The sequence below is a fragment of the Bos indicus x Bos taurus genome, chromosome 3, assembly GCF_003369695.1.
Source record: "Bos indicus x Bos taurus breed Angus x Brahman F1 hybrid chromosome 3, Bos_hybrid_MaternalHap_v2.0, whole genome shotgun sequence".
NCBI lineage: Eukaryota > Metazoa > Chordata > Mammalia > Artiodactyla > Bovidae > Bos > Bos indicus x Bos taurus.
In genome coordinates this window covers 82,880,713-82,898,050 of record NC_040078.1, presented here as the reverse complement: position 1 = coordinate 82,898,050, position 17,338 = coordinate 82,880,713, and the positions used below count along the sequence as shown (strand labels likewise).

The 17,338-nt window shown below is 37.9% G+C and overlaps 1 protein-coding gene across 5 annotated transcripts in view; it reads left to right on the top strand.

Annotated features, from left to right (window-relative positions):
* ATG4C (autophagy related 4C cysteine peptidase) overlaps positions 1–15,369 on the top strand; it is a 95,906-nt gene extending 80,537 nt beyond the window's left edge. For all 5 annotated transcript variants that reach the window (XM_027537045.1, XM_027537046.1, XM_027537043.1 and 2 more), the window contains one exon: positions 14,219–15,369. In XM_027537045.1, the coding sequence (XP_027392846.1) occupies positions 14,219–14,386 (168 nt within the window). In that variant the 3' untranslated portion in view covers positions 14,387–15,369. The remainder of the gene's footprint in view (positions 1–14,218) is intronic.
* The last annotated feature ends 1,969 nt before the right edge of the window (positions 15,370–17,338 follow it).

Sequence of the window (17,338 nt, the reverse complement as noted above, 5' to 3'; positions counted from 1 at the left end):
CCTCCGTCCATGGGATTTTCCAGGCAAGAGTACTGGAGTGGGGTGCTATTGCCTTAGCCTAGCTTTTTTGTTTCCGTTTTCATGGTATATCTTTTTCCATCTCTTCACTTCAATCAGTGTCTTTAGGTTTGAAGTAAGTGTCTTGTAGGTGGCATATGTATTTGCATTCCTTTCTCACTTTCTTTTGTATATTTACTTTTTTTCCTTTGTGCTTACTGTGAGATTCACATATAACATTCTCTGTACATAGAAATCTCTTTTAAGTTGATAGTAACTTAATTTTGAACACATTCATTTTGACTCCGTGTTTGATATTTTTGCTGACATATTTTACATCTTTTTATTTTATGTATCCCTTGACTAATTATTACATTTTCAAAGTTTTTGTACTGCTTTTGTCTTTTACCATTTGTACTTTATAAATGACTGATTTACTACCTTTATCATTTATTTACCTTTTCCACTGAGATTTTTACATTTATATGCTTTCTTATTAATTAGTGCTTTTCTTTTTAACCTAGAGCAGTCCCTTTAGCATTTTTGGTAGCATTTTAGTGGTGATAAACTTTTTAGCTTTATTTATTTGTAAAACTCTTAATCTGTCCTTCAATTTTGAATGCTAAGTTTGCTGGGTAGAGAATTCTTGGTTGGCAGTTTGAATATGCACTTTGAATATGTCGTACCACTCCTTTCTTGGCCTGTGAAGTTTCTGCTGAAAATCTGCTCATAGCATTATCGGCTTTCCCTGGTACAAAATAAGTTGCTGTTCTCTTTCTGCTTTTAAGATTCTCTTTTTATCCTTAACTTTTACCATTATAATGTGGCTGGTATGTTTTCCTTTGGGTCCATCTTATTTGGAATTCTCTGGGCTTCTTAGACCTGGGTATCTGTGTCCTTTCCCCAATTATGGAAATTTTCAGACATTATTCAAATAACTTTTTGATCCTTTCTCTCTGTCTTCTCCTTCTGAGATCACTATAATCGAAACAGTATTCTGCTTGATATTGTCCTGTCTTCTTTTATTTTTTCATATTGCCGCTCTGTCTGGATGTTTTCCATTGCTTTGTCTTCTGGATTCGTGTTTCTATTTTAAAGCCATTCTGCTCTTGAACCCCTCTAGTGTATTTTTCAGTTGTTCCAACTTCTGTTTGGTACTTTCTTATATTTTCTGTCTTTTTTTGAAATTCTCATTTTGCTCATCCATTTTTCTCCTGAGATCATAGGATCTTCATGATCATTGTTTTGAACTCTTTATCAGATAGGTTGCTTATCTCTGTTTAATTAAGGTTTTGGGGGAGGGATTTGCTTTGTTCTTTGGTTTGGAACATATTCCTGTGTCTCCTCCTTTTGCCTGTTTGTCTGTATGTATGAGCTACAATGGCTGCCTCTGTCTTAAGGAGTGATCTTATATAGGAGCTGTACCATGTGGCTCAGAAATGCACTCTCCCTTGGTCACCAGTGTCAGGTACTCTATGGGAGTCCTTTGTGTGGGCTGTGTGCCTACCAGCTGTGAAAGAACTGAGGCTGCTGTGTGGGGAGGGTTGGGCTCAGGGCCCTTGCCTGGTCTGATTGTGACTTGGCCATTGTGCAGGGAGGACAGAACTTAAATTGCTTACCTACCCCAGTTGTGGCTCAATGTCTGCATGGTGTAGGTAAGGATTAGTTAAAGTTTTGTATTTGTGAGGGGTGGGTGGAGTTCAAGGCACTTGCCTCACCCTTTTGTGGGTCAACTGCTGCATGGGCATGGTGGGGCTGGGGGGTTTGCCTAGCCATCTTGTGCCTTGACTGCTGTGCACCAGGGCAGGACTCAGGGTGCTCACCCATCCTGGCTCTTTTTGGAGTATCTCCTGGTTTATTCTTGATATACCTGTGTTGTTGAGAGCCTACTGAGACCTGTCAGTGTTTCAAGGGGAGGAACCTCATTTAACACCTAATTTCAGGCTGATGGGGGGCTAAACCCTCAGTCAGCAGCTTTTAAAATATGCAGCTAAATGCAGTTTTGGGTCTGGATCTTGTTCTGATATGTGGGGCCATGCTTAGTAAATCTTTAATCCAGTTTTCTGTTGATGGGCAGGGGTGTGTTCCCTCCCTATTGTTTGAGCTGAGGCCAAACTATAAAGTGAGAAAGTGAAAAGTGAAGTCACTCAGTCGTGTCCAACTCTTTGCAATCCCATGGACTGTAGTCTACCAGGCTTCTCTGTCCATGGGATTTTCCAGGCAAGAGTACTGGAGTGGGTTGCCATTTCCTTCTCCAGGGGATCTTCCTGACCCAGGGATCAAACCCAAGTCTCCTGCATTGCAGGCAGATGCTTTACCCTCTGAGCCACCAGGGGCCAAACTATAGTGGAGGTAATGAAGATAATGGCAACCTCCTTCAAGAGGTCCCATGCATGCAGTGCTGCACTCAGTGCCCCCCACCCTTCAGCAGTCCACCACCGACCCATGCCTCCGCTGGAGACTCCTGGACACTCACAGGCAAGTCTGGGTCAGTCTCTTGTGGGGACACTGCTTCTTTCTCCTGGATCAATCTGTCCCATCAGGAAGCTTCCATAAGCCTCTTATCCTTATCCATCAGAGGGCAGACAGAATGAAAACCACAATCAAAGAAAACTAACCCCACATTGATCACATGGACCACAGCCTTGTCTAACTCAGTGAAACTAAGCCATGCCGTGTAGGGCCACCCAAGACAGACAGATCATGGTGGAGAGTTCTGACAAAACGAGGTCCACTGGAAAAGGGAATGGCAAACCACTTCAGTATTCTTGCCTTGAGAACCCCATGAACAGTTTGAAAAGGCAAAAAGATAAGACACTGAAAGATGAACTCCCCAGGTCAGTAGGTGCCCCATATGCCACTGGAGATCAGTGGAGAAACAACTCCAGAAAGAATGAAGAGATGGAGCCAAAGCAAAAACACCCAGTTATAGTTGTGACTGGTGATGGAAGTCCAATGCTATAAAGAGCAATATTGCATAGGAACCTAGAATGTTAGGTCCATGAATCAAAGCAAACTGGAAGTGGTCAAACAGGAGATGGCAGGAGTGAACATTGACATTTTAGGAATCAGTGAACTAAAATGGACTGAAATGGGTGAATTTAACTCAGATGACTGTTATATCTACTACTATGGGCAATAATCGCTTAGAAGAAATGGAGGAGCCATCATTGTCAACAAAATAGTCCAAAATGCGGTTCTTGGATGCAGTCTCAAAAACAACAGAATAGCTGTTCATTTCCAAGGCAAATCATTCACTATCACAGTAATCCGAGTCTATGCCCTGACCAGTAATGCTGAAGAAGCTGAAGTTGAATGGATCTGTGAAGACCTACAAGACCTTCTAGAACTAACACCCCCAAAAGATGTCCTTTTCATTATAGGGGACTGGAATGCAAAAGGAGGAAGTCAAGAGATACCTGGAGTAACAGGCAAATTTGGCCTTGAGGTACAAAGTGAAGCAGGTCAAAGGCTAACAGAGTTTTGCCAAAAGAACGCAGTGGTCATAGCAAACACCCTCTTCCAACAACACAAGAAAGACTCTACACATGGACATCACCAGGTGGTTGATACCGAAATCAGATTGATTATATTCTTTACAGCCAAAGATGGGGAATCTCTATACAGTCAGCAAAAACAAGACCAGGAGCTGACTGTGGCTCAGATCATGAACTCCTTATTGCCAAATTCAGACTTAAATTGAAGAAAGTGGGGAAAACCACTAGATCATTCAGGTATGACCTAAATCAAGTCCGTTACGATTATATAGTGGAAGTGACACATAGATTCAAGGGTTTAGTCTGATAGAGTGCCTAAAGAACTATGGATGGAGGTTCATGACATTGTATAGGAGGCAGTGATCAAGACCATCCCCAAGAAAAAGAAATGCAAAAAAGCAAAATGGTTGTCTGAGGAGGCCTTGCAAATAACTGAGAAAAGAAGAGAAGCTAAAGGCAAAGGAGAAGAGGATGAATGCCTCTTTGAATGTAGAGTTCCAATGAATAGCAAGGAGAGACAAGAAAGCCTTCCTCAGTGATCAATGCAAAGAAATGGAGAAACACTAGAATAGTAACAAATAGAGATCTCTTCAAGAAAATTAGAGGTACCAGGGAAGCACTTCATGCAAAGATGGGCTCAATGAAGGACAGAAATGGTATGGACTAACAGAAGCAGAAGATATTAAGAAGAGGTGGCAAGAATACACAGAAGGATTATCCAAAAAAGATCCTCATGACCCAGATAACCATGATGATGTGATCACTCACCTAGAGTCAGACATCCTGGAATATGAATTCAAGTGGGCCTTAGAAAGCATCACTATGAACAAAGCTAGTGGAGGTGATGGAATTCCAGTTGATCTATTTCAAATCCTGAAAGATGATGCTGTGAAAGTGCTGCACTCAGTATGGCAGCAAATTTGGAAAACTCAGCAATGTCTCCAGAACTGGAAAAGGTCAGTTTTCTTTCCAATCCCAAAGAAAGGCAATGCCAAAGAATGTTCAAACTACTGCACAATTGCACTCATCTCACATGCTAGCAAAGTAATGCTCAAAATCCTCCAAGCCAGGCTTCAACAATACACGAACCATGAACTTCCAGATGTTCAAGCTGAATTTAGAAAAGGCAGAGGAGCCAGAAATCAAATTGCCAACATCCATTGGATCATTGAAAAAGCAAGAGACTTTCAGAAAAATATCTACTTCTGCTTTATTGATTATGCCAAAGCCTTTGACTGTGTGGATCACAACAAACTGTGAAAAATTTTTTAAAGAGATGGAAATGCTAGACCACCTGATCTGCCTCCTGCGAAATCTGTATGCTGGTTAAGAAGCAACAGTTAGAACTGGATATGGAACAACAGACTGGTTCCAAATTGGGAAAGGAGTACGTCAAGCCTGTATACTGTCACCTGCTTATTTAATTTATATGCAGAGTACATCATGAGAAATGCCAGCCCAGATGAAGCACAAGCTGGAATCAAGATTCAGGGAATCAATGTCAGTAACCTCAGATGCACAGATGACAACGACCTTTATGGCAGAAAGCAAAGAAGTAAAGAGCCTCTGGATGAAAGTGAAAGAGGAAAGTGAAAAAGTTGGCTTAAAACTTAACATTCAGAAAACTAAGATCATGGCATCCGGTCCCATCACTTCATGGCAAATAGATGGGGAAACAATGGAAACAGTGACAGACTTTATTCTTTTAGGCTCCAAAATCACTGCAGATGGTGACTGCAGCCATGAAATTAAAAGACGCTTGCTCCTTGGAAGAAAAGTTATGGCCAACCTAGACAGCATATTAAAAAGCAGAGACATCATGTTGCCAACAAAGGTCAAAGCTATGGTTTTTCCAGTGATCATGCATGGATGTGAGAGTCAGACTATAAAGATAGTGAGTGCCGAAGAATTGATGCTTTTGAACTATGGCTTTGGAGAAGACTCTTGAGAGTCCCTTGGACTGCAAGGAGATCCAACCAGTCAATCCTAAAGGAAATCAGTCCTGAATATTCATTGGAAGGACTGATGCTGAAGCTGATACTCCAGTACTTTGGCCACCTGGTGCGAAGAGCTGACTCATTTGAAAAGACCCTGATGCTGGGAAAGATTGAAGGCAGGAGGAGAAGGGGATGACAGAGAATGAGATGGTTGGATGGCATCACCGACTTGATGGACATGTATTTGAGCAAGCTCCGAGAGTTGGTGATGGACAGGGAAGCCTTGTGTGCTGCAGTCCATGGGGTTGCAAAGAGTCCATCATAACTGAGCGACTGAACTGATGCAGTTTTGTAGGGCCATAGTCAGTAACTGCTGGACTCCAGACCAGGAGGTTTGATGGTGTCCCCTGGATGACAGTTACAAAAAGTGGGGCTCTTGACAGTGTCTAAGCTCCATCCTGGGGAGTCTTGCTGAACTGTAGTGAGGCTACAGGAGTGCTCAGGGATGGTGTCTCCCTGCCTAATTGCCCTGGGAGTGCCTCCTTTGCCTGTATATTTGAGGGTTACTAAAGCCTGTCCCTTGGGATGAAACTCTAGTTAAGTAAATAGGCCTTTTTACAGGAAGACAGGGTAGTGTTTCAGTCTCCTCTCTGTGTAGTACTCTGGTGGTGGTGGCCTGTGAAGAAATGTGTGTGTGTGTGTTAGTTGCTCAGTCGTGTCCGACTCTTTGCGACTCCATGAACGGTAGCCCACAAGGCTCCTCTGTCCATGGAATTCTCCAGGCAAGAATACTAGAGTGGATTTCCATTCCCTTCTCCAGAGGATCTTCTTGACCCAGGGATCAAACCCTGGTCTCCTGCATTGCAAGCAGATTCTTTACCATTTGAGCTACAGGGAAGTGTCTAGTAATATTTATTTCCTTGAAGCCTGTTTTTGTGTTTTATTGTTATATAATTTAACCCTATACATATTTTAAATTCCACAAGGTGTTATTTTTTAAATAGTCAGTGTTATCCTTTGTGATGCCCTTCAATCTTTCCTGTATTACTTTACTTCCCTCTGGGATCATTTTAACTTCTTCCTGAACAATTCCTTTACTGTTTCTTTTGTGCTATTTGCTGGTGATAAATTCACTCAGTTCTTGTTTAATGCATTTTATTTTGTCTTTATTAAAAATTGGAATAATTGCATCCTTATAGAAAAGTTGTAAATATAATACAAATAATTTTTTTCTGAGCTGTTTGAGAGTAAGTTACCGACATGATGCCCCATACTCTTGAATAATTGTGCAGTTCCTACATTCTCTTATCTGACTACTGTGAAAATGTAAGTGTTCATCACTCAATCGTATCTGACTCTTTCTGACCCCATTGACTGTAGCCACCGGGCTCCTCTGTCCATGGAATTCTCCAGGCAAAAATACTGGAGTAGGCTATTTCCTTCTCCAGGGGATCTTCCTGACCTAGGGATTGAACCCAGGTCTCCTGCTTTGCAGGCAGATTCTTTACTGACTGAGCCACCGACCAAACAATATCAGCAACAACATAATGTTGTTCACTAATCACATGGTATACTATGATTACGTTTCTTTTTTCTCTAAATTTTATTTTCTTGGAGTAAATACTACCTCTCCCCTTTTTATTTTCTTTGCACATACTGAGTTGTTGTTTGTCGTTCTTTAGTCACTAAGTCATGACCGACTCTTTGTGACCCCATGGGCTGTAGCCCACCAGGCTCCTCTGTCCATGGGATTTCCCAGGCAAGAATTCTGAGTGGGTTGTCATTTCCTTCTCCAGGGGATATTCCTGGTCCAGGATTGAACCCATGTCTCTGGCATTGTAGATGAATTTTTTTACCACTGAGCCACCTGGGAATCCCATACTGACTGATATTTCTTTTAATTTTTTACTCATATCTGTCAAGTACCTAGCAGCAAATTTTTCATGAATATAAATGTAAGAAAATACATCATTTTCTTCTTTCCTTCTTTTTTCTGGAGACTTTTCTCTCTCAGTTTTCTCTTGGCTGCAGTCTTCTTTCTTCTCTAGACTTGATGCAGAATTGTCTGTTTGGAACTCCCTGATGCTGCCTTTCTGCGTTGGATCCCCTATCTTCTGAATCTTTATTTAGTTTAATCCCTTGTTTTGCTGAAGCATGGGCTTCCCTCATAGCTCAGTTGGTAAAGAATCCGCCTGCAATGCAGGAGACCTCAGTTTGATTCCTGGGTTGGGAAGATCCGCTAGAGAAGGAATAGGCTACCCACTCCAGTATTCTTGGGCTTCCCTTGTGGCTCAGCTGTTAAAGAATCCGCCTGCAATGTGGGAGACCTGGGTTCAATCCCTGGGTTGGGAAGATCCCCTGGAGAAGGGAAAGGCTACCCAGTCCAGAATTCTGGCCTGGAGAATTCCATGGACTATACAGTCCATGGGGTCACAAAGAGTCAGACACGAATGGGTGACTTTCACTTTCATTTTGCTGAAGCACAGTTTCTAGTATGAAAGCATACTTTCAAAGAAAAGTATGAGTAGATGATAAAGTTTTTGAATTCTTACACGTCTGACCATCTTTATCTTTTCATTTATTGATATTATATAGAATTCTAGAATGGAATAATCCCCTGCCTCCTGTCCCACCAAACGTTAGAAACATTGCTCTGCTCCCGTCTAGCGTCTAATGTTGCTGTTGAGAAGCTTAATGTCACTGTGGATTATTTTCCTCTGAATGTAAACATTTTTTTCTTTCTGAAAGTTTTCAGATTTGAATCCTGACTCCACCATCTCATGACTGTATACCTCTGGCCTCACTGGTTAACCTCTCTGTGCATCAGTGTTCTCATGGAATGAAAATAACAATAGCTACCTCTCTCAGTAGCATCATTATGAAAATTAAATGATTACTAGATTAGTACTCTGTAGGTACTATATAATGTGTTAGCTATTACTAATTATCCCTAGTATTCTAAAACTTCATTATGTGTCCTGGTTATTCCTTTTCCTTGAGTCTTGTTTCCTTCCAGTCTGAGAAGAAAAAATTTTTAAATAGATATAGCATTATTTCCTATCTTTTGTTTTCTTCATTCTTTCTTTCTGGAATTTTTATGATATGGTTGTTGGATCCTCTGAATTGTCCTCTGATTTTCCTGTATTTTTTTTCCTTTTATTTTCCTTGTCTTTATCTTTTTGTATTAGGAGATTTTCCCCATCTTTTAATGCTTTTGTTTTTAAATTTCAATCATGATATTTACATTTCTGGGAGTTATTTATGTTTTTCTATTACTCATTCTTCATGGGATTCTTTCATTTTTTAATGGGTGTATTATCTTCTCTTCTCCCCCAAGGAAATTAATTATAGTAATTTTGAAATTTTCCTCCATTTCCTTTGCTTTTTATGTTCCCTTCCTTTTGTTTGGTTGGTTTTCTATTTTTTGTTTTAATCTTCCAATTTTCCATTTGATGCTTTCCTCCAAATGACTGGTGATCTTCTGTGTCTGTTTATACTTGAAAGTGGGGCACTAAAGAGCTGAGTAGATGTTCCCTGTGTTTGAGTATGGCTTTTTAGCTGGTGACCTTCATACTAAGGTGATCAGGTGATGAGCCTTACTTTTTACTAGGTGACCCCCAAGTGTTATTAAGTGGTAATCTTTTCTCTAGGGTTGTTTTATTTTTTTTTCGGAGAAAAAAGTCTACCATCTCTCTGTAGAATGTATGTTGCCTCTCTGTGCTCCCAGAGCAGGAAGTGAAGATTGCTGAGGTCCCTGTGGTTTAGTATTTTAGACTGTCACTTAATCCCTCAACTTTTATATTCATCACTCAGCCGGGTATATTAGAGTATATGTATTTATTTGATTTTTCTAATATAAGTCTTTATTTTCTTGTATGTAGATGGTTAGTTCCTGGTGGCTCAGATGGTAAAGAATCTGCCTGCAGTGCAGGAGACCTGGGTTTGATCCCTGGATTGGGAAGATTCCCTGGAGGAGGACATGGCAACCCACTCCAGTATTCTTGCCTTGGGAATCCCCGTGGATAGAGGAGCCTGGCAGGCTGCAGTTCATGGGGTTGCAAAGTGTCAGACACGACTGAGTGACTGAACACAGTAAGGGCTAAAAGTTCAACTACAGGGATTTAAGATTGAGTAGTGAGGGAGCAGAATGGAATTATCATCACATGTACATTTAACTTCGGTTCAATGGTACGTATTTGTGCATGTGTACTTCTTATTTCATATTGTGCATTGCTGTATACCACACCATATTGTACACTTATACATGTTACTAAACATGGTTGTATACACAGAATTATGCACAACACCCTTTAAATAATTTAAAGACTTTTTGAAGGTAATTTTTTTACTACATTTGATTTTCACATTAAGACCTGACTTTAGAACCTACCCCCTACATAATATGTACCTCCATCGTGGTCAGCATGGACCACATAGGTACAGACTGCTGTGTGCTGGGTCTGATTTGACATGTGTGGTGGCAGAGACTTGCAGAAAAGGTTCTGGGGCTAGGGAGAAGGAGTCATCTGGTTCTCTTTCTGTTCTTACTTTACAACTGCTAGCTTTATGATGGAAGAAATTACTTGATTTTTGTCCTCCAGGTTTTTCCTTTGTAAATTCTGAAACCCATTAATTTAGCACATAGGAAAAATTATATAAAATATTTGACCTCTTAAAAAGAGATTTATGATTTGCCTTTTCGACAATCAAGCCTCTTCAGTGTATCTTTAGCTGTCTTATTAAACTAGAACAGAAGACTTGCCTGTTCTAAAGATATTGTTGAGTAAACTACTGAACTGCTTTAGAAATATAGCTATGGGAAGTAAATCCAGTTAGCTTAAATTAAAAACAAATGAACAAACTTGGTTTTCTTCTCACTGTATAAGAAATACATATTAGAAATTTTGGAAGATAAAAGTATAAAAAAAATCACCATTAAGTCTTTCATTCAGAGATAACTGTTAATATTTAGTTGTATTTTTTTCAAACTTCTTAAAGTACGTGTTTAAAATTATTTTAACAAAACTGAGATTAAATTTTATATCTAGTGTTATATGCTGTTTTTCCTTTACCATTATATAATAGTTATTTCTCTAAGTTATTAAATAACTTTCATTATCTTTATTTTGTATATTATCTCAATTGATATAATACCCCAAGTCATATAGGTAACCTAATGTGGAATTTTTTTGGTGTAGATTTTATATTATCCATTATGGAGGGACCTTAATGTTTTGACAGTGCCTCCTATTTTGTAGTATAAAAAAGAAAACTAAACTTTTCCCTTCTGATAGATGTTTAAATCAATGATTATTCTTTTAAAAAATCTGAAAAATTTTTGATATGGTACTTAGAACTTTGAAAGGCTTGTTGATAAGGCAGTGTCTCAGTAATTCATTTTCAGTTTATCTCTTTTTGCTGTTATGTCATCTTGGAAAAACAGTTTAAATCCTTTGGGTCTCAATTTTCCCATTTATAAAATGAGAATAAGCTAGATAATTTAAATCTCCATTGGCATTTTTATTTTTATTTGTCCTAAATTTACTTCTTCCTATCATATCATGTTTATATTTGTCAGTTTATCACTTAACATTGCTCAACTCAACTGTGTGTGTGTGTGTGTATGTAAAAATGCGTGTGTGTGTGTCTGTGTATATATAGAGAGAATCACACAGTATATAGTGTATATAGTAATTTTCTCCTGTCTGGGTGTACCACAGTTTATCCACTCATCTATTGAAGGACATCTTTGTTGGGTTTCCAAGTTTTGGCAATTATGGATAAAGCCACCAAAAACATTGTGTGCAAGTTTTTTTTATGGTATAAGATTTAAACTTATCTAAATAAACCAAATTTTCATTTACACACTTTTTTCCATTTATTTTTCATCTTCTAGTCTTTAAAAATGTTTAAACCTAGAAAAGTTAGAAAATATAATTCTCAAAGCCTGAATCAATAAATATGTATGCTGCTGCTGCTGCTGCTAAGTCACTTCAGTCGTGTCCGACTCTGTGCGACCCGACAGACGGCAGCCTACCAGGCTCCCCCGTCCCTGGGATTCTCCAGGCAATGAGGCCTTATAAAATTTGATTAATTTTAGGGTGCTATCAGTTTTATACCATAATTTATGTGTCACTGAAGAACAAAGAAAACAACCCATGATAAGGAAAAAGGGACCCAATTAAAAAGCTAGGACACTGCAAGTCTACAACTTAGGTAAATATAAAATTAAAAGGGAAATAAACTTTCCCACAGAAAAGGACAGAAAAGCTTCCACTTCTCAACCTTGGCACTGAGTCGAGGGAGTTAAAAAGAACTTCCCTGAGAATTTGAATTGTAAGCCAGTACTGATTCAGGTTTTCAGCCTGAATTCATGCTGCAGTATTGTACAAAACCGGAGAAGGCAATGGCACCCCACCCCAGTAATCTTGCCTGGAAAATCCCATGGACGGAGGAGCCTGGTAGGCTGTAGTCCATGGGATTGCTAAGAGTCAGGCACAACTGAGTGACTTCACTTTCACTTTTCACTTTCATGCACTGGAGAAGGAAATGGCAACCCACTCCAGTGTTCTTGCCTGGAGAATCCCAGGGATGGGAAGCCTGGTGGGCTGCCGTCTATGGGGTCACACAGAGTCGGACATGACTGAGCGACTTCACTTTCACTTTTTACTGTTAGGCATTGGAGAAGGAAATGGCAACCCACTCCAGTGTTCTTGCCTGGAGAATCCCAGGGACAGAGGAGCCTGGTGGGCTGCTGTCTATGGCATCGCACAGAGTCAGACACGACTGAAGCGACTTAGCAGCAGCAGCAATGAGGCCTTACATTGCAAGTGGGTTTGCAAAAGTAGGTGCATTTTATAATTAAAGGACTGGGAGTTCCTTTCTAACATTTTGCCTTGGGGCACAGATTTGAATTTTAGTTAATGTACAACTAATAAACCTAAATGACTTAATTCTTGATTTTGAAAGAAACGATGAAGAGATGATAATGTTAGCTCTGTTATGTTGAATTAAAAATGATGCAATGATACCTGCCTATTAGATACTGGACTTTTACAAGTGACATTAAATGAATATAAAATGATAACAATTTTGGCTTGTATTCCAACCATTGGCTGGAGGTGAAAGATGCCAGCTCCCTCTGTCTCTTTTTCATTTCCACATTTTTGCCCTTCTCTCTCCCATTTTTTTAGAATATAAATTAAATTTGAGAATAAAAAGTAGGATCACAATATGAATTTATAGGATCAGGTTTTCATCACATCTGGCTTTTTAAGTACTTGATTGTTTTTAAATGGTTCATTTTCAGTGTTAGAAAATGTATTTCACATTAACTGTCTGATTGAAATATTTTAAATTTAACATTGTATCATATCCTAGGGCTACCTATTTATTTTAGCCTTGTTTCAAGAGAATCTGTAAATGTAATATATAAGAATTTGATGAGCCTTCATTTGAATATCAACATTTGAGAGAATTTAGTTTTTGCTCCTAAAATTATCCTTAAACAAGTTATATTTAATTGATTGTGATTAATGATGTATAAATACTATTGATATTTTTTCAGCATTCTTTGTAACTCACATAAATTTTTCAGAATCTTTCTTATAAGCCCTGATTACCAATAGAAATGTTTATTTCTATAAAAACATTCTTCACTCAAAAATTTTTATTCACTTCAAAATTTAAATTGTTTTAATTTTTAAGTAGACTGTTTAACAGAAAGACTTAAATGGTTTAGAATGAGTTAATTGACTTGTCAGTGAATCCCAAATTAACAGAGGTTATATAAAGGTTGTTGGTGTTCCCACAAAATTCCAGGTATTACTTATTTTACTTCCATATTATATAACATAACTTTAGAAGGTAATATGTAAAGTGTGGATTATTGCAGTATATACAAACACTGTTTTTGTATTGACTAGATTATTGCAGAAATATATTTTTTAAAATGGAAGTCTTTGAAAAGACCAAACTTATTATTTTGGTCTTTTAAATAAAACTTGTTTATTTTAAAAAATAACTTTTCATTGCTTTTTGTCATCCTAACTTTTCTCTGAGGTAAGGAGATTGGATATCTTTTGCCCACTTTTATAAATGAGGTATGGGGAGGGAGGTGGGAGGGGGGTTCAGGATGGGGAACATGTGTACACCCGTGGCGGATTCATGTTGATGTATGGCAAAATCAATACAATATTGTAAAGTAATTAGCCTCCAATTAAAATAAATAAATTTATGTTTTTTAAAAAAGAAAAAAAATAAAAAATGAATACCTAAAAAAAAATAGATGAGGTAGAGTGATTTGTCAAAAGTCACATCAAAGTAAGTTGTAGAATTGAGATTAGAGTGGATATTTTTGACTTAGTTTAATTTTTTTTTTTTTGCATTATGGTACTAAACAGTCATTCACAGTATTTTGCCATAATCAGTGATACCGTTTTGTTTCACTGTCTATTACAGGAGATAAATCTTAACTCACTAGTAACTCTTCAAACAATGTGACCAGAAGACTTTACTTTGGGGGGCTTGGGGTAGGAATGATAATATACTTAATTTTTGATGGTCTAATCCTAATGAGGAAGTAGGTATTTAGCTGGAAATAAACCGTACAGTAAGTACTGGTCAACTTTTGTCTTTTAGCCAGAACAGTAAAGCAGTAGCACTGGGTAAATGTCACTGGGAGAAGCTAACAGGAGCAGTTCAGGGCTAGAACTTTAGATTTCATCATGTGGTCCTGCTGTGCGCTATTGCATCCAATAAGGGATTCTTCTGTACTTTCTGTTACAGATGCTGAAAATTTCTTCTAAGGAGAAATATCCCTTATTTACTTTTGTAAATGGTCATTCCAGAGACTATGATTTTACATCTACTACAACCAACGAAGAAGACGTTTTCTCAGAGGATGAAAAGAAAAGAATAAAAAGATTTAGCACAGAAGAGTTTGTCTTGCTGTAAAGAATAGCACATTTGTGCTTGATGAGAAGAAATCCTTTGAAGGTGGAAAAATGAAGAGAAACAAGTACATTCAAAACTGGTTTATTTTCACCAGTATCTTAATTTTATATGTTCTTTTAAACAAAAGAGCATTTGAAAATATACACATTTTAAAGATATTTTTCTGAAAGAGAAATGATTTACTGAATCCTGATTTCTAATAAATATTAAGTGATTCTGACCACATTCCTATTTCCCTGAAGTTCTGCTAATGATAAATCTACCTTAACTGCAAATCTTCTAGTCTTCAAATTCTTCCACTGGGGTCCACTATTCTCCTGGAGGTTTTCCGGTATTGGGCCCCCCAAATGGCATCACCCAATAGTTTCAAAAGCTTCAGTTTATACTAATCACCAGAAGACCAGAGAAAGAATCTTAAGTGCTGCCTAAGCCCCCTGATATTAATGCAACCAAAGGACACTTTTGGATATATCTTGATATATTAAATAGTAATTTTTAGCTGTGATATGATACAATTATATGAGAATTTTGAGTTAAGGTAATACTTAACAGTATGATTCTATAACGGTTTTTTATTTTGCCTGCTGTTAGCCTTCTCTGAGGAATAAAGGTAAAGTATTGGTTTCCCCACAGATTTAAAGGTTATATTACTAATAACAACTACATCTAATCAAAGCAGATAAAGGCAAAATTGTTTGTTTCCTATCTCAAAAATGAAATTTATGGAAACTTGACTTACTATACAGTTTTGAAATCTAAAGATAAGTACCAAGAAAGCTATCATTAGATGTTCTTCTATGTGATTTTTGCTATTTGTATAAATCAGTGTGGTGGTGTTTAGAACTGAGACCATTTATAAGGTAAATCTGCCTTAAGTGTATTATGTATTATTAAAGACAAATTTGTAATAATAAAAATATGAGTTACTATTGAGTCAGGTTTACAAAGTAAGTACTTTAATAAAGATATAAGAACATAAAATACCTTTGTTTTGGTTTTAATGGGATTATTTTAATCCTTTCACTTGAAAAATCATTGTCTCAAATGAATCCTGTTTATTTATAATGAAGGCAAATATTGTTGCTTTGAAAGCAAAATATTAACTTATTTTATGAAGCTTCCATGTTTTAGTGTGAAAAAGTGACTCATAAAGACATAAAATTCTGTATCATTTGAACTCATTGATTTTTTTTTTTCTCCGTCAGGAAGCCTGTTTGTTAGGTTTAGAGTTGCATGCAAAACAGAAACAGAGAGTGGGCAGATAGATTGCTTTGGTATGCCCAATGAGAGAGATCAGGTTTGGCATTTCCCAGTGAAGATAGTTACTGAATTGAAAAAACTATCAGAAATCTAAAATTTTCCTTTATCCTAGATGAAATCTGGACAAGTTAAGTCTAGTACTGATTTTCCTAGTATGCAAAAGTAGTATAGGTACAAGAAGCCAGTGGTACACCCGGTTTTATACAATGCAGCTTTATACACGATTTTTTACACTCTAGTTCCTTCATCTAAAGTATTACAGTTGGTTATTCCTACATACCTGCAGTAGTCACAGGATTCTACCAATATAACAAACACATCAGATGAGAGCACCATATCTTCAAATGAATCAGAACTGATTGTAAGTGTCCTCTTACAATAACTATATACAAGCTTAGAATTAGAGAATAGCATTCTGTTATTGTCACAGCATATTTGGGGATCATTTTTAAGTAGGAATTGGAATGAGACAAAATTGCACCTGGACAAAGTTGAGGTGAGAGGAGGCAGAAACTTCTTTTCCATTGAATATATATTGAGGATACTCAGAATATTGCAGAGACAAGACAGATCTTAAAACACAATCATTCCCACATCTGAGAGTAAATGGTTAGGATCAGCAATTATCAGAATAATAAATGCATAAAAAGCATTCAACCAATATGCATGAATGAATGCATGTGTTCTTGGCAGTTGAGAGATAGACTGATGGATATATCTTACTTATTAATAATAGAGAAATCAGCTACAGCCAAGGACCAGCCAGAAGTTGTGCTAATCTTTTATAGGAAAGGCAGCAACAAGACTACATTATTAGAATAGATGTTTCAGACTTTGAACACAAATTTCATTTCAAGTTCTGACAGCCAGTAAACTCAGTCAATAAAGCTATTGGATGATCTCTTTCAGTCTGGAATAAAAGGAAAGTAAAAAAGGACAAAATTCTAAGATGGGTGTTCTGTTAGAATTATGATAGAAGGATCCTCCATTTGGACCTCAATATTAAGATACTAGATTTTACCATTAACATTTCAGAAATGAATTTTTAAAATATTTGATGTGACTTTTTGGTGGTGAAGGTTTCTTTACTCTCTTCTTCATAAAATTTGACACTTTGAATCCCTTTTTGTCAGTGTATTAACTGGCAACAGGCAATCTTGAGAGTCATCATTTGTTGAATGACTGAATGGAAAGATCCTTTATAGTGTAAGTCTATCCAAAAGAATTTCCCTGAGGTATCCATTTTTCTGTTTTTACATTAAACCAACCCCATTAAATTTGTATTAGTGAGAAGACAGCTTCAGAGAATTAAAAGTTAGGTCACTTTTCTATTCTGTTAACCTGTGTGCTTAGTCGCTTCAGTCGTGTCCAACTCTTTGGGACCCCATGGGCTGTAGCCTGCCAGGCTCTTCTGTCCATGGGGATTCTCCAGGCAAGAATCCTGGAGTGGATTGCCATACCCTCCTTCAGGGGAACTTCCAGACCCAGGAATTGAACCCAGGTCTTCTGCCTTGCAGGCAGATTCTTTAACAGCTGAGCCACCAAGGAAGCCCAAGAGTACTGGAGTGGGTAGCCTATCCCTTCTCCAGGAGAACTTCCAGACCCAGGAATCGAACTGGAGTCCCCTGCATTGCAGGCGGATTCTTTACCAGCTGAGCTACCAGGGAAGCCCGTTAACCTGAGGATGTAGCA